The 18,539-nt window shown below is 39.9% G+C and overlaps 1 protein-coding gene across 7 annotated transcripts in view; it reads right to left on the reverse strand.

Annotated features, from left to right (window-relative positions):
* Positions 1 to 1,304: 1,304 nt before the first annotated feature.
* The window catches only part of TBC1D1 (TBC1 domain family member 1), a 113,311-nt gene continuing 96,076 nt past the window's right edge, over positions 1,305 to 18,539 (reverse strand). For all 7 annotated transcript variants that reach the window (XM_080397092.1, XM_080397094.1, XM_080397093.1 and 4 more), the window contains 5 exons: positions 13,107 to 13,351; positions 12,525 to 12,684; positions 8,158 to 8,327; positions 5,208 to 5,378; positions 1,305 to 3,398 (listed from right to left, as the gene is read on the reverse strand). In XM_080397092.1, coding sequence (XP_080253218.1) covers positions 3,195 to 3,398; positions 5,208 to 5,378; positions 8,158 to 8,327; positions 12,525 to 12,684; positions 13,107 to 13,351 — 950 coding nt within the window. In that variant the 3' untranslated portion in view covers positions 1,305 to 3,194. The remainder of the gene's footprint in view (positions 3,399 to 5,207; positions 5,379 to 8,157; positions 8,328 to 12,524; positions 12,685 to 13,106; positions 13,352 to 18,539) is intronic.

The raw sequence follows: 18,539 nt of genomic DNA on the forward strand, positions 1-18,539 counted from the left end.
ACGGTTTTAGAGGGACTGTTTTCTTCTTCTTGCATATGCCAACATTAGTTCTTCCCACATTTTAGGCTAAACTCTCTGGACTACTGCATCGACGTCATTCACTAGCATGCTCACACTGCACGCTTTGCTACCTTTGTCACACACCTTTGGAAGCCTAGGTTGCACATACAAGTGAACTCCTTCCTTCCTTCTTAACTGTTTTTTCTTTCCTTCAAAAGCTAAGCAGCACTCTTGGGGATTTTCATCTGTAGAGGTGAGATGGAGAAAACGTTGATTATTTCAACTTGGATTTTCCAGGAGCAGTTCATTTGGGATTCCAGCTGAGGGCCAGTGTATGGATTTGCAGGGGTTTTTTTAGAACATTCTCTGAATCGGAAATTACCACTCATGGGGAATACAATTGCTGGTACTCAGACAACAGAAGATCTCATTTTACACATCCTTAAGGATGTTCAGCTACAGTGTAGTTGGAGAAGGATGCAAGTATCTGGAACTAGCTTTGGGCTTTATTACTTCTTTCTTATACTTCTGAAGGAAAAAGCCCCAAGCTATTCCAAAGCTGGGAACTGGGTAAGCCATATTACCTTCCTACACAGTCTTCCACTTGAACTGGAGAGGTCTGGTGACAAAAATCAGCACAGGATGGGAAAAGACACACTGAAGCAACACACCATATATCTGCTTCAGTGTAAGCAGCAGAAAGACTTAAATCAACTCTTTCATTCATGTTCAAAGCCCAGCCCAGTGGATGGTATGATGCCTCACTTTGCCAGGTATTTACATATTTAACAAAAAGGTATTAATTTGCATATGTATAAATGGAAAATTCATTTGTACCCACAGAAAATTCAACTCTCCGGTACAATGAAAGTTACGTCTGTAGAGTCACAAAAGCAAAACGTTGCTTGCTACCTATTTACCACATTTGTGCATTCTGAGAAAAGTGACTTCAGTTCTAATCTAAGTCACTCCTGGAATTACACAAATTCTCAATAAAAGGCTTTAAACTAGAAGTAGTCCTCCACTCACACTGGCAGAGAAGCAGAATGTCACAAAAAAGAGTGCATTTCTGGAGTCATGTGGAACATACTTCACTTTAGTCAACATAGGCAGATGCAGGTCCCAATATCACAAGTGGATCCTCAGCATGTTTAGAAGAGTCTGAGGACTAAAAGTTTTCATTAATAACCACTGCAGATGGTACTGTACTTTCAGGGAAAGTCTCATCTTACATGGTTCTGAACTGTCACCCCCACCAACTATGTTTTTGTTTTTAAATGTCAAAAAACGTACAAACATAGATGTAGGCATAATTATTATTATTTTTATTGCTGCTGTTAAAAAGCCAGGGCATGAATTATGGGACTATGCTGTAAAAATGCAACATTACCGAGTGCCTTAACAGTATGAGGTCCATTATGACAACACGAAGCATGAACTTCAATATGGACTTGCAAATAAAAAAACAAGCCTAAGAGATAAATATATTAATAATAATTCATTTATCTGGAATTTCAATACTAAGTGAAGACAGAGTGGATTTGCAAGAACCAGATATATTTAAGACATGACAGAGTCAAACAAAGCTTCTAGATTGAAAAGTAAATTATCTTTTTCTTTTTGACCTACACAGAGGTATTTGTTCTGCACAGTAGATGAATGTTACAGCTCTCCTATTAAACTAGAACCACAATGTGTCAGGGGGATTTACATCAGAAAAGGAAAAAGCAAAACAAAACCTTTTTTACGTTGCCAGTCAGAGGAAAAGATGCATGCTTTGAAATTTTAAAAACATCAATTTAAGAAAAAAAAAAAAATCACATCTCCTGGGTGAATCTCTACTATCACAAAACACTGATGCCTATTAACTCTGTGCTTGGGGACTGAACAAAACTGTGGCATTGTTCCTAATTCTGAAGCAAACCCAAACAACTGGCTATCCATGGAGATTATTGCACTTGTAGAAGTGGTGCTTTAACTGGCCTGAAAACTACTTTCACTGTATTAAGGAAAGTGTGAATTTTATTTTTTTTTCACATGTGTAATCTCACTGGAAAGATGCAGTGTAAAAAGAATGGTGTCCTAATTCAAACTGCCATACCCTTTCTGAAACAGTTTAAACATACCTGGCACAACATGAAGCTCTTGAAATGCCTCTATTACTTCAGAAAAAGTCTTAAGGAATAACACTTCCCAGACAATGGGTGAGTGCAGAGTATCAAATAAAGGGAAAAAAATATGACAGTTGCCATTAATTTCCCAGCAAAAGGATGTCTTGCATCACACAGCAGATCAGAAATAAATAAGATGAAACGTGAAGTGTCTGAATACAAATCCTTGGATGATGTTGCACGAATCACCAAATCTTCATGCGGTGAATGCAAAGGCTTCACCAAATCAATGTCAGTGTATTTTGTTAAGCATAATGCAGTTACTATATACAGTATGTTTATCAGATAATATCATCTAACAATAGACTAAATGGTTGTTAAACAAAAAAAGTACTATAACAATGTACTTACAAAAAGAGATGGCAACCCCCCAGTTATGCATAGTTACATATGATGAAGTCCAGCTCTCTGAAGTCCAATAGATTGACACCTTCAAGCATCAGGAAGCAGTTTTCTGAAGCGTAAACATAATTAACAGAACCCAGTCAAGCCGTAGGGGAGTTCCGCTGTCAAAGATATCTTGAGTCCTATCACACAACTCTCTGTAGGTGTTACCACCACAGAGCTGCAACAGGGCTGTCATCTATTTAAAGGTTTTACTCTGCCGTATGTCTTCAAAGGACCTTCTAAAGGACATGCTATTTTACATGAGGGTGATCTACACACAAAAAAGATAAGTGACAAACACAAAGCACTTAGGTTTAGAAGCACTTATGGAAGAATCCATGACATCTTTACAGTGTATTGTGTATGACTGCACGCACTACTAAGTTTCCCCTGCTTATTATTATGTGGCATCTTACTGTTCAAAGTACTTCTACATACTAAGAAGAAAGAGCCTTCTCCCCAAGAAACCAGCTTCTCTGATATGGGAAGCCACCATGCCCATATCATGCTTTGCTACATACAGTAAGGCATGTACAATGAAGGTGACAATGTCAAATCCCCATGGATTATGACAAAAAGACCCAGTTCTTCCCTTGTTTATTGCTCAGGTTCTCTGCTCCATTACAGCTGTGAATGTTAGTCAGCATCCATGTGTTCTTGTCTAGTAAGTAGAGGCTTTCCATCTCTATCAACACCGATCTTTTTCTGCATCTCTTCCACTGCTTTCAGCAAAGCTGCTCGCTCCTGCTCAAGATTGAGAATGGACTGCTTCAATTTGCCTTCATTGGTCAATAAAAGCTCTACTGTGGCTTCAAGGTTTTGAATCTTTCCATTAGCCACCTTCCAAAGTAAAAAGAAAAAGAGGAGGGGGAGGAAGGAAGGAAGGGAAAAAAAGGAAATTCATTAATAACTTACAACCAACTTTAAATTATTGCTTAAGATACATCAATACATATAAAATACTTGCAAAATGATGAAAAATTGCAAAGGTAAATGCAAGTATGAATGTTACTAGATCTGTGTATTTTAGACTACAACTATGGTTTTGCCAGTAACAAGAAACTTCCCTCTTAACCTGATTGCTTTGATTAAACTCAGAATATAATGCAAAGCAATGAAATTAGAAAGTTATTAAGCCTACAGACTATGTACCAAAGAACTGTAGGTTAAGGTAAACTTCTGTACGGGTCAGTTGGGAGACATTTTTGGCCAGCCATTTGTTAAATTCCGCTTTTGCTTTGCAAAGCAAAGACAATCCAGCCTGTTAGCTGTATCCTCATTTCATCTTGACATTGAGTCCAACAAATGCCAGATTTGAAGGCAAAGGGAGAGGAGGGGTTTTTGTGCAATATGCAACTGGACAATACATCTCAAAAAATTCCCAAAATTCTCCTTTGAAAGGCTGCACATATGGGCATTCTACTTTATAGCAAAGTATTAGAACCTTCAAACTCATCACATGAGATCTGTAGCTGAGGTACTGTGACAAAAGAGATCTGTTTGGAAATTTCAGCAATGGATAACATTTGAAGATAACAGCACTGGATGGTCTTGGCTTTCAGGGAAGTATTTGCTTTTCTGATGAGCTCACTGCCCTTCATGTAATTATGGTGGCTTAAAAAGTTCAGTCTTTTGGGTCAAAATATTGACATACTACGCCCACATTGTTTGGTGATGCACTTTCCATCCATCAGCAATGGGTCACCTTTCAACATAGGAAATGAAGGCTGATGAAGCCCACCTCCAAGACAAAGGCATTGCTCCAACACCACAGACAGTTAAGTTCCTCACTATGATGTTAGGTGCTGACTTGCCAGCACTCAGGTGGAGAGGAACTTTGCAAAAAACTGCATAGGGCTGCAGAATATTTAGGGGCAGGAGTGGGTGAAAAATCCCTTGATGCAGGTATCTATACCACATCACATCTTGAATCCCATCCCAGAAATCCCTCTCCTCCATGCTATATTCAACAATTTCCTTGCCTATGTGCCTGAAGCTTTATCAAATATCTTGCAGAGGAGTAGCTCTTCTGATTTCTCTAAGGCTCATCTTAGAAAGTGAAACGGGTTCAGATCTTCACAGGATCAGAATTTGCAGCTTAAGCAAATTTTTGTTAGGAGAGGCAATCTAAGTCTGCATGGTTAGCCAGCTTGAGTCATGATACAGGACCAATGGCTGAGAAACCTGAACTCCTTCTCTCACCTACTATGCTACAAAGTGTATGTCTTCAACAATAATTAAGAGGCTTGAAATGTCTGCTTCTTACCCTTGAATTCCCTTTCTCTACCAAACTAAATGCACGGTCAAAAATTTTATAACAAATGTCCTCCTGTTATAAAGCAGTCAGAAAGGTGAGAAGAGTTAAGCACAGAATAACCCCTACAGAGATCAGGTGTAGTGCCTCTGAAAAAGCTGCAGACTGAACAGGCACTGACCATACATTAGAAATTATTATTTCACATGTTGTCTAAGCAATCTGGGTAACAGTTTTTAAAAAAAACACAAACACCACCTTGTAAGAAAGAGCGTGTCTACACTTCAAAGTCACTGGACCAAATGCCAGTCTCGCCTGTGCCTTGGTGTAGGACAGTCTCTTCTGAAAACATGGATAAATTGGAATGTTAATTAAATATGAAATATAAATTGTACCTGCAGTTCTTCCAGGAGATCAAAGTTTTGTTTGCGCAAGCTACTGTTTGCTTTTTCTAATTTATCCAGTCTCTGATTGTCATTTAAAGATGAATCTATAAGCTCATCCTGAAGCACATGGTATTCAACTTCATAAGCTTGCAACTGCTTGGCAATATCCATTTCAAACACCTGTTGCATATGAAGACATTATTAGGCGCTGTGCATATTAAAAACATAGCTCATTCAATGCTTTAAAATCTATGGATCTAGACTTAGACATCTAATCACTGTATACAAATAAAGGACTTAATTTTTGGCACTCACATTTCCTGCTCTGGAAATAGCAAGACTGAGGCAGCAAAGTGCAATACATTGGCACTGGTTGTGCTTAAAAACTTCGCTACCGATTTGCTGCCTGACTTCAGCAAAATCACTTACACTAAAGTTTTCAAGAAGCGTACACTTCGTAGGATATTCCTCTTTTTAGATTTCAAATTTAATGCATCTCAGTTTGGCATAAACCCTCCTAGACATACTTGGAATTAGATGTCACTTTAGAAAAGTGTGGTCCAAGCCCATGTGCCCAAGGCTAAGTAGAATGAAAGCTTTAAACGAAAACCAGTAAACATTGCTAGGTTTATTTATGAATCTATGGTACTCCTAGAGACTGAAAGAAAATGAAATAATCCATCTTTACGCTAATACACTTAATGGAAACATTATGCAACGTCAAAGCAGATTTCTATTATTTTTAACTATGAATCAACAAAATGAGTGCTCAGTCTTGTACATGAATATTAAGAAAACCTTTTATTTAAAAAACAGATAAATAAATTGAGGTGCACAGAGTGACCCAAAGGAGAAAAACCTGCTATTGTGTTTTCCTTTTTCTAAATTTTGGCAAACATGTGCCTTCAAATTGTTCGGGGAATATGACTCTAACATCCCTGAGCTAGTTATCTACTCTGAAAGCAGTGAAGAAGGTAGTAAATTAAAAGGACAAGTGTGCCAATCACAGAACACAGTAGAAACAAAAGTTGATTTAAAAACTAATCTGGAAAATAGCCCAAGAATAGAAGTTCAAGGGTTATAAACCCTTGTACTTTATTCCTTTCAGAAATGAGTCAAATATCAAATCCTACCTTAATACCCATTGAAATAACAGGAATTATTTCCTATTTTATTTATCTGCTTTGTCTACAAAATTTTAACTGTTGGTTATAGTTACAGAAAACATCAGTTTATGAAATGTTTCTGACCACTGTTAAATATGCTATAAGAAATTCTCTCATAGTTGTATAGCAGCACAAACACATCTACTGAGCATCTAAGTACAGAAGGTTACAATACAATTTTAATTTGAGTTTGGTTACACACATGGAACTTTCATTTTCTATAGACTGGAGCATCTCTGGAGAACACACACTGCTGGTATTTCAATAAAACAATGGGTGTAATTCAGCAGGGCAGAAAGCTAGCTCCTCTCATGACCTCTGCCACTTCTAGCCTCTGTATTCTTGAGAAGGGAGGGAAATCCCTACTGTCATACCCAGAGTATCAAATGTGAAAGGGGGGAAACATGAGGCAAATCAAAAGCTTGACTTGAAAACCATCTAACTGAAGGCACGTTAGGGCATGTAAGCCAAAGGCCACATTGCAGAAGGTGTGAGGAGGATGGAGATTAGCCCAGGAGCTGTGTGCGGACTGCAGGGCTGGTCAAACAGCTGCTCTCTTCAAAGGCAGCCCTGATCAAAGCAGGGGAACTGCTCCCTCCTCAACTCAATTTTACCTGCCCACTTTAAATTCAGAGCAGTCAGAGCTGCCTAAACAGTGTACCTCTCCCTCCTCGACAAAGCCAACGCTTTTCTGCAGGTCGCCTAAACACTGCCAGTCTCTGCAGAGCTGTGCATTCCAGGTTTGCAGCCTGGCAGATAACACATGATCCCCCCTGCCACCTAGACATCACTTGCTTTCCTTCCCCTCACACAGGCTTTCTAGTGCTCCCCTCTCTCCTTCAGTAGCAAGCACGATTTTCTGATCCTAATTGGAGTGCACGTCCCCTGGAAGCTTTGCTACCAGGGATCAGATGGGAGCCCCTCACAAGCACTCTGCAGTGTACTGCATGCTGGTCTGCTTTCTTTACCAAGCCCAGGCTTTGCAGATCTGCACAGTACAGCCCCTGTGTTTTGGACCACTAAAGGCCTTCAGAAAAACAGGCTAAACCCCATCTTCTATTTGCCTGCTGCAAATCAGATGTCAAGTGTAACAGCTAGGGTTTCTAAACAGGCAAGCCTTAACCGCAATAATATGTGATATTTTTCAAATTCCATAGTTATTCCCTGGAGTCTTCTGCTAGCTTAGCAATGCTGCATAATTTTTCTTGTCTGCCGTTTAAAAAAAGTACATCAAGGACACCCAGTTTTCGCTCTCTAGAGTCACTGCTCACTGCAAGAGACCGCACTGCCCCACACACTCTTGGCAGAAATACAAAGGCACTGTTGTAACACACTGAACCAGCACCATGAAAGCCAGTACAGACATAGGGAAGCTTCTAATTTCATTAAATAAGGTCAACATTTGTGAGGCTCTTATAAGTCAATTTTTGCTTCTGAAATGAGACTTGGAGAGCAAGATTCTTTGGAGACAAGAAAACTCAGAAGGCTTATTTTGTGGAATGCGCTGCATATGGGCTGTAATATTGCTGCCGGTAACAAAGTGTTACACGCATCGAAAAAACCAAAAGTAAACTCATTTTCATTAAAGGCTTCATAACCAACACGTAGATGTATGAATGCAGGGGTACCACACAAGTCATATGCTTCCCAGAGTTTTCAACATCTTCAGAACTACAATAACAGAATTCTCAGCCTGAAGTAACAAAATACATTGTTGTGGTTTTTTTCTGTCAAGAACTTGTTAATAAGAGCATTCCTTTGCATACTACTTATACATTCAGGTTATTTCATACCTGACTAATGGTCTTTTCCATCTGTACCAAACCCAAGTTGGGAAGAGTGCTTTTAATAAAGTCAACAATAGTTTCTAGGTTCTCATGCTGCAGAATCAAGGGCTTATGGCTTCCCAAAAGGCTTAAAGCCACTTTAAATATAGCCTCTGAACCTTGAAGGAAGAGCATATCTGTGAAAACAAAGAAAAAAAAAAGAGTACATCAAGTAAGCACATCTTTTAACAAGAATATTAAAATAGTAAAATGTCCAAGGACAACAACTCATAGAAGCAATCTGGAGGCTAGATATACTGTGCCAGACACCTGCTTTTGTTACTGTGGCTATGACTTCACAAATTTTGTAGGATCACAATTACCAGTGTGAACAGCACACTTGACTAGTCAACACAATCAATGATTCATTTGTTTAGTGATTTTTCACCAAAAAAATCCAATTCAAACATAAGGTACACAGTAAACCAGGTAGTCAAGTTTGTCAGTGTTGTCACTTTTTGGGCATGTAATAGTAGTGTGGGCTTTTTTCTTTTGAGATGTTAACAGGAATCTGAATTTGATTAGAATTCCTATCCCAATGCCATTTAAAAACCCTAATACAAACTACACATAAGACACAACCAAAGACCTGAAGTTCTTTTCTTATCTGGTGGAGAAAGCTACAAAGTCTCAGTTAATACAACACTGAGTATAAGGCTAGATGGGCACTTTCCAGCAGCCTCAAGTTTCACGTGCATGTGTTTATTTTTAGTATACATCTCAACCACTTATGTTAATATTCTACTAACTACATTAATAACCACCCTGAAATCTTAGTAATACAGCTTAAGTGTTAACATTACAGGTGGCCCTGCAATGCCAGCACCTGGCATACATTCAAGCACAGTGAAACCACAGTATATAGTGACCTTTCAATGCAACGTCCTTTCTTTTCTTTTCCTTTACAAATTGCCTATGCCTTTACAGAGGACAGAAATAGAAGACTGAAACGAAATCATCAGACAAGAAACCCATCTTCACAAATCCATCCGTCCACAGTACAAACAGCAATGCCCTGCATTTGACTTTCCTGATACTGTAACTCAGAATCTGCTCCTGGTTTTACTGAGGGACTCGCTACAGGCAAAAGCATCTAACATACGAAACAACACTGACAAAAGTGGAAAAGAGAAGATACTGCGGTTTTATTCCATACTTCCTAAAGATGTTTTTATTTTTAAAGTGCTTCTTGTCTTGTTCTTTCCCTCCTTTGTATTCAAAGCTGTGAATGAAGGCACAATCACTTACAAAGTAGCACAATAACATCAAATAAGTAGTATGTGTTAATGATTACAAAAAAAAGAAAGGAGAATAAAGAGAAAGAGAGGAAAAAAAACCCCACCACACAGCAAGGGAAGCAACTACTACCACAGGTATCTGTGATGTAGCAAAGAACATACAAAAACACTGTCTAACTGCTTTTCTTAGTAAAAGCAACCTCTCCTTCCAAATTTGTCTCAGAAAGAAATTCCCCCTTGTGCTCTTTTGCTTGTAAGGTTGAAGCTGCGACTCATTTCATTTCTCACTCTTTCTCTCTGAGAAAGAAAAGCACAAGTAATAACTAACCATAAATCTTGCACTTCGCTGCCATTTGTCCTAAAAGTGGTGTAAAATTTTTAAACTTTGATTCAATGTGAAGTCCAAAGGCAGGAATGATTGAAAAGTGGTAACAGCAGGCGTCTGCCTCAATTCTCTATTGAAACTGAAAACTGTGGGAAAATGTTTTATAGGGAAAGCTCTATATTAGGACAGGGGATGCTGAAGAACAGTTAGGAAACACAAAGTGGAAAAAACACAGCTGAAAATAATGCAGATTTATGATTCTGCACCTGCCCCATAAAGACACGTAGATTAACTCAAGGTGACCTGTAAGTTGTTAATGAATGCCTTTATGAGCTGAGCGGGTAATACATAGATGAAATCCCTCTCTCATTTAAAAGAGCAAGTACTTAACAAAGACCTGTTTGTTACTCACTCCCCGCACTTCCCGTTAAGTTGGCTGCCAGCCAACAACAGTACAGTGAAGTTACCCAAATTAATGTTAGCCTGATTGGCAGCCTACAGGATTAAAAACCCCCAACTTTTATCTACAATCTTGAAACAAAATAAACATTATTCTACCAAGCCTCCTCCATTAATAGGTAAACAGGGGTATTAAAGAACACATCTTTGTTAACGCTGTACTTTCATTAGGTCCTGCTCAGGAGAAGCGTTGAAAGTTTGGGCAGATAATTAAACAGTGAAAAGGACTTTTGCTATTTGACTCATAAAACAGCCTTTGGCTCCACCTCTTTCTAAGCCTACTTCTTTTACATATTGCTTATAAGATACTTGCTAAACGTACACTCTATGGAAATCTAAAGAAGCGGTCTGTAACAATTATTAAATAGCAGTGGGGCTTCACGTTTCAGACTTTCAGAGATACCACGTTAGAAAATGGCAGTGCAATCTTACAGTCTTAGTAACCTATAGATGAGTTACTCCAACATTAAAAGGCAACAATCTTTCATCCCAAAAGTTCTAGTAAGTGAGCGATGAAAACTTACACTATGTTCTGCAAAAGTGCATGAACACACAGGTCAGAACTGATCAGATCCTAACTTGCCATGCTGCTAATGACACCTGCTATCAAAGTGACAGCTCTAGCCTTTTTTAGCTTTATAGTTGTGTTTCAGAGTCTTTTGCATGGGTGAAGATGAGATTTTGCTTTCTAATGTAAAAGAATGTCCAATGTTCTCGACTTAATGTCAGCCAATGTTCCAGTAAATACTTACTAAATATTTGAAACATTAAAAACTGCAAATGTTGGTCATACTGGACTTCCTCCATAAAAACCATTAGAGATTTTAAAGAAGTGACAGTTTCAGTCATACATGATTTTCTGTTCTTGATCCAAAATCATACCTGTGAAAATCATGTATCTGTGCCTTCTATTCTAATGTAAAATCTTTGCTTGCTAAAGCCCTACAATCCTCCAATGACAGATAACATGCTAATCTGTGTATTAGGGCAGAAATCCAAACATACTGGATACACAAGGCACTTTTATACCCTCACCGCAGTCAATTGTCCAATTCAAAGACCCTTTTTATCAAGTACAATACTATGAATGATTCAGAATAATCCAAAGATGATTATAAACTCAGTGTATGAAACTCATATACAGCACAACTTAATTCCTACAGTTTATTACTGACAGCTAGATACTTACCATGTACGTTAGCCTACTTTGAACTGTTCCAGAAAAAAAAATAAATGCTGCTTTCCCTGGACTTAAAATGCTAATCACAGGACATGTAGTGCTACTTAGCTATACACCATCCTGTTCACCATGATTTCTTCTAGCGCTAATTTTAGCATGTCCTTAAGCAGAAACAGGCCTGGATTCTTGTTGGTTCTTGGAATCTATATTCATTATTTCTTATTGTTTCACTACATCTCTTAAGTGAGACTGACTGAGAAAAATAGTTCCTCATTAGAAGAGAAGATTTAGGTGGAAAGCTCCAATCCACCCTGCTCATCATGGACAACTCAGTACCATACAATGAAATGCAAAACCAGAGAAGTAAAAAGGAAATTAAGCATCTTCTGATATACTGAACAATTAACCTATGAAATATACATCCATAAGATAGCATCAAGGTAAATTCTTAATTGGAAATTAATTAAAAAAAGATAACTTCACTTCTGTAGATTCCAAAAATAGGTAACAGAAATTACTTTAGAGCCTAAACTCCATACGCTTCCAAACATTTTCAGAAAGTCAGTTTATCAGTCAAGCTAAAATCATAAGGATAAGAAAAACTAGTTTAAAAGCCCAGTGTTTCTGCAGGGTAAACCCACGGTTAAACTGCAAGGGCCATCTCTGTGTGTATGCGTTAAAAATAAAACTCTCAAAAAAATTTTCCACTGACACTGTTGGAGACGATTATGGAGTAAATGGACATATTTCTCAGATTATGCCTTTGTTACATCTCTTTTCAGCTTGAAACTAACTAATTGTTGGTGTTGAATGACATTGTCATAGCACTATGCCTTCATGGCATCAAATTTTACATCCTCTCTACAAGTGGTTACAGGGTAGGAAAAGGTAACAATGAGGATGAAAAGACAGGACAGTTTGGGACTGCCATATGCTTTCCTCTTTCTTTCCATTTTACTGTAAATACTACATGCTCCATGAGACGACATCTGTTGTTGTTCTGTTCATCAATAGGAAGTAAAATATTTCTCCTGGGTGCCTGAAGCAGACTGGATAATAATGCTGTTCCTAATACCAGGATGCCAAACATAAACCCTCAAAAATAACAGATATAAGTTTTATGAAGAATTACCGAAGACTCTGGCTACAAATCCAAGGGGAAACTGGGAGGCAAACATGGTAAGAAACCAGGGAGCAGCATAGAGGCTGGGGCCAATTTCATGTTCCTCTAGGTGGTTATAGAGATCTCGATGGTAGTCATGAAGAAGTCGAGACAGTTGATACATCTGGATCTGCATGGAATAAGAACAAAGAGACTAAAGATCACAGTAGCAAAGCTCATCTTCACACTTCACACTTACAGAAACAGTGAAAGATATTTGTCAGTTGATGTTTGGACGGAATTGTGTGAAGAAAAGAAATAATCAAAAGCCACCTAAAAGACCTGTGGGCTTATGACAGGCTCATTTGCAGGGTTATTTGAACCTCATACAACATGTAACAGAATTGTTCCTATTTATGGTTTTCACAGTTTTCCCAGTAGACTTTTAATTTGAAACTAGTGCATTAAAGGCGATGTGTTCTTTTCCCAGATTATCCTTCCCCATTTTGAGAAATGAATTTAAGTTCAAGTCTAGATTTTGACAATGCTATCTATATTGCATTATTATGATTTAACATTAGCATCCTTTAATTATAAAAGCTGAAATCATACCTGTAAAATTGTCATGTCAGGACGATATTGTTTTCTCAGGCCTATGTCAAACATGAGAAACTTCAGCATTTTAAAAGCGTCTTCTTCACTCATATGAAGTAGTAAAACTCCTGCTACAAAACTAAGGCCCTGGCAATATCCTACTTCCTGGTCGAGAAGCGAATAGGCCTTCAAAATATTGTAGAGTGACAGCTGCCCAGCTCCCAGCTGTGCTGAGAAGTATGGATGTGTTGGAAACGTGCGCCCTGTGAAAATAGCTGAAGTCAGCGACTTAAACTAAAAAATAAACAAAACCCAAACCCCCTCACTTTGCCATGTTATCAAACTAAACAGTCTTTCAGAAAGGTAGATTCTTTTGAAAGGTAGATTCTGATTCAACCACAGGAAGACCGTAAGAACATTAACAATAGAAAACAACTGACTTTTAAACTCTACTACTGTTTTGTTACAGTAGTTGCAAAATGAACTTAGAAATTGTCAGGGGGATGGAGACAGTTGTTTGGAACAGCTGAGTAACTGGTTCTTAAGACTAGCCTTTGATCAGTTTGTTAAAGGGCTTATAGGGGCTGGTTGCCTATAATGGTAGGTTGACAAGTCGTCCAGTCCCCTTCTCATGAGTAAGAAGTTTTAGCTTTTAGACAACTATTAGGACGCAGGCAGACTCAGAACATCTAAGCTCTATGGGTTGGGCCCCCTTCCCTTTCTCTTTTCTTCTTGTATTTTTTCCCCCAGTAAATGTGTCTCTTGTCACCTCCCTCTTTGCCTTGGTCCTTCCCAGTCTTATGGGTCCTTCCTCCTTTCCTGCAACAAGAAGCTAAGATTCTTCCATGAGCTGATGCCACTAGCCTGGCAGAAAAATCTCCTTTTACATGGGGTTAGCTGTTCTGCCCTGTTACTCAGCTGTGTCAGCTCCAGGAGGCAGCCCATGAGCACCAGCACAAGTGAGAAGTCCTTGGAGAGTGGGAGTCGGTTACCAGAGCAAAACTTCCTCTTGGCAGCAATGGGCTTTGGGATCTATTCGTCAAGCATCTTTAAATCCCAGCCTAAGGTAAACTATGCTAATAGTAAAGCCATAGAAACACAACGGAGCCATTTCCAGTTCTTCAGTTCTAGAATGAGATCATGACTTCCACCCCAGACTGGCTTATCTGCAAACTTTCACATGGAGCTGGGACCCATATGTCCTTAAACCAAACCAGTCCAGCTAGGTGACTTACACAATTAGTTTGACCTACAATATTTAGCCAGTGAGTAAAAAGCCAATTTGTATTTTTTTTCTGCAGCTCTTACAATATCGAGAATTGTGTAGCTATGTCTGTGTTATGATACATGCTACATATATATTACATGAGAGCCAACAGACTGCACTTTGTGAGCTCTTGAGCATCTGGATACTTCGTCAGAGAACACCAGGGGACTCCTGGGACCCTGAGGGTACTGCCGCTGGCAGGTAAGGATGATGTAGTTCTGGCAGCTTCCAACCAACGCTTGACAGCTGCCCTTGATGACAGGGTGCCTATATAGCCTTTGTTCTAGCTGATCTCTGATTAGGGAGGGCCATTAGTGACCTAGATGATGGGGCAGAGTACACCCTCGGCAAGTTTGCATATGATACAAAACTGGGAGGAATGGCAGGTACACCAGAGGGTCATGCTGCCATTCAGAGGGACCTTGACAGGCTGGAGAAATGGGCTAACAGGAACTTCATGAGGGAAGTGCAAAAATCCTGCATCTGGGGAGGAACAACTCCATGCACCAGTATCTGATGGGGGTGTCGCCCAGCAGCTGGAAAGTAGTTTTGCAGGACCTGGGTGTCCTGGTGGTCACCAATGTGCAAAGTGCTCTTGCAGCAAAGGCGGCTAATGGTATCCTGGGCTGCATTAGGAGGAGCACTGCCAGCAGGCTAAGGGAGGTGGTCCTATGCCTCTGCTCAGCACTGGTGAGGCCACATCTGGGGTACTGCATCCAGTTCTGGGCTTCCCAGTACAAGAGAGACATGGACATAATGGAGAGAATCCAGCAAAGGGACAACTAAGATGACAAAGGGACTGAAGCATCTCTCCTCTGAAGAAAGGCTGAGAGATGTGGGACTGTTCAGCTTGGAGAAGAAAAGGCTCAGGGGGATCTAATCAATGTCCACAAATATCCAGTGGAAAGGAATGAAGAAGAGGGAGCCACACTCTTCTCACTAGTACCCACCAACAGGACAGGATGATGGGCACAAATTGAAATACAGAAAATTCCACCTAACATAAGAAAAAAAATCTTTTTATTGTAAGGGTGGCCAGACACTGGCACAGGCTGCCCACAAAAGTTGTGGAGTCTCCATCTACAGAAATATTCAAAACCTGAGCGAACATGGTCCTGGGCAGCCTGCTTTAGATGACCTTGCCTTAAACAGGGTGGGTTGGACTAGATGATCTCAAAAGCTCCCTTCCAACTTCAGCCACTCTGTGATTCTGGGAACAGAGACATTACAGGCCTCACTTTTACAATTTTTTTTCCCCCAAAAAAATTTCCCAAAGGGATTATTTTCATTTCTAGGAAGAAAACCCTCCCCCTATCAGATTTCCCCTGTGAAATACCTCAAAGAAGAAGAAACGTGAATACTTCTTTTGTTCTAGTATCAAGTGGAGCTTGTTTTCTGGTTGCCCACTTGTTAAATACTACCCCACCCTTTAGCTCCTGGAATGCTGCTGTGCTGCCAGATAATATCAGAGCTCCTGCTTCAAGAAGACAAACCCTGGGGCAGAGTCCTGCTATCTGGTAGGTGCTCTAGCCTGTCACCCCCAGATACTGGCATTCAGTTCCTGAGCAGGTCTCCCCTGGCCAGGCTGTCACAGAGCTGAACGTTACAGAAGAAATACTTCTAGCTTCCTAGGAGAGGGAGCTTGTGCTCCTTTGCAAAGGAATCCTCTTGCCTGAATAACAAGTTATTACAGTATGGTCTAAGGACAGACCTGTACTGCCTCACTTACACAAGGCTCCTTTCATGGAAGTCATGAAAAAAAGTTACAAGCTGAGCAAGAATAAAAAAGCAAAGAAGTTCTAAAAAACAGTAAATGGAGAAGACACAGAACTGCTAAACTCACAAGCCGATTTGTTTCTGAGTGCCCTGAATTTTGGCTTTTACTATGTAGGCACAAACAACACCTGACCCTGACGAAAAGAGACTCTCAATGAACTGTGGTACCTCAAGAGCACCAGAGTGAGAAAGCAAGTACTTACTACTTCATTTTTGAGATGTAATAAAACAAAACATAACTTTCTACTGTGTCCAGCAAACACTCCGTGATGAGTACAGTGGTTTCCTACACTGACAGCATCTTGAAGTCAGTTTACCCTACCTTTATTGAGAAAAGAAATCAATTTACTGAACATGGCTTTGGTGTTCAGGACCTGAAATTCCCAGTGACTGCAGTGGTTGTCCAAGTGGGGCCACAGAAGGAAATACACAAAACAGCCTTCAGGGAATTGTGATTTTGTTCTTGCCCCATAATGAAATAGCACTGTGACATGTAAACTGGGCCTGGAAAGTGGCTGCTGTACCTTACCCTCTGCATCCAGATGCACACTGCTGTCCTCACTCTCAGGAAGCACTATTCACAGCTGAAGATGCATTGATTCAACTAAGTGTGAGCAATACTACTACAGCTTTGGCTCACACCGTGTTAGCAAGACCTCTTTAGCTTAACCCGGGAAAGCTTTTTTAAATACTATAACCACATGTTGCAAGAACATTAGTTTTTCTCTCAAGGGAGAAGTGCACGCTTTCAGAAGGATTCGTAAAGATTTAAGAGACAACACTTCTGATAGCCTGAAGGAACACAAGTCAGAACATGCAAATTCCTTCTAGCTGCCTATCCAGTTACGTGGTCTTGATACTGTGCAGCACTACTCTATTCCAGTGGGAATCAATAGGAAACTAGGAAGTCTTCAGAATCCTAGTTTCATCTTACTGATATAATAGGGTCCAATCCTTCCCTCAGCTAATGGGCTAACAAATGGCTCCCCGGCTAAAACAACACATTGCATGAAAACCACCATGACGTTAGCAATTTGCCAACACATGCAGTCATTTCATGCATGTGCACTTCAAGCGGAGCACACAGCTAAGATGGGAAAGCATAGATGTGCAGAACCAGGCAGAAAACATGAACAGCTTGCTGAGCTAGCAAGCACCAGTCTGCTGTGTGAGCCAACCAAACTCAGACTGACTGTGCTGCCTACTGTCCAGGAGCTGTCCCACCCCTCTCCCCTCTGCTGAATGTGTTCAGTTCACTAATCCAGTACAGATTATTCACCCCTTACTGAGGCACTTCAGCGTGACAGAATCCCAATGTTCACTGCCGGGCTATCAACACCAAGTATGCTGACTTGAGTAACAAGTACCTGTTAGCAAATGATCTCTGGTTGCACATAAATGTCTCTCTCAAAAACAAAAGACTGCTTCTGGTGCTGCATGATCCAGGGGAATTCCTAGGATTGGTGTGACAGTGTCTGGAAGGAAACAATTTGCCTACACTGCAACTGGCTATTCCTAGCTGGAATTAAGGCTCCTTGGAGAGTTGCTTTCCCAGCACCAAGCTGAAACCTGGCAAGCCTGTCAAGTGGGGGAAAGTGAAGATGGCATTGGCCATCACCCTCCTCACCTCAGCTCACACCAGTTCCTGCAGAAACATGCCTGTTCTGCCAGATTCTTGTTTTCTATGCACTGCCTTGACTCACTTGATAAAGTGTTACAAAAAGAAGAAAAAATTCTCATTTACCATATAAAGCTTACATCATCATCCTAACTTGGCAAATCTCGCAGTGCAGTACCTGCTGAAGACAGCCTGCACGTTGAGTTATTAAGAAATAGGTGTGCCCTGGAGAGCTCTGGGTATAGATGATCCCTCTGCAAGCAATTCTTCCATGTGGAAGAGAGCTGGTACAGCCTTTTTCCTTTGCAATGAAAAATACTCAAGTACTGTTTGAGTAGTTAGAAAGAGCAGAAGTATGATGGGATAACCATACTACTTCTTTACTGAAAAGACGTAATTGAAAATAATACAAAAGGTATTAACTACTGAGATCAAACCAAGTACAGATTTTCACATAGATTTTTATCATTCTACCACATGACTGGTTACTTGCAGTGCATAACTTCCCCGCATAAATTCTTTTATGGCAAATTAATTAAATCAAACTTAGTGATTACGGACTTCTTAAATTGCCTCACACAACTCCTCAGACCCAAACCACAAACCCCACAACATAAGCCTGTCGTAAGTTATATAATACTCTAGAAGACTTCCTCTTGGAAAAACATCAGCTCCTGGTTTCTCAGACAATAAATGAAATTAAAATATCCAAGGGACCAAAAAACATATCTTCAAAAATATCCACAACTCTATATGCATGAGGATAATCTGTAGATTATACGTTAAACCT

This window comes from Falco punctatus, assembly GCF_963210335.1.
Source record: "Falco punctatus genome assembly, chromosome: 1".
Lineage (NCBI taxonomy): Eukaryota > Metazoa > Chordata > Aves > Falconiformes > Falconidae > Falco > Falco punctatus.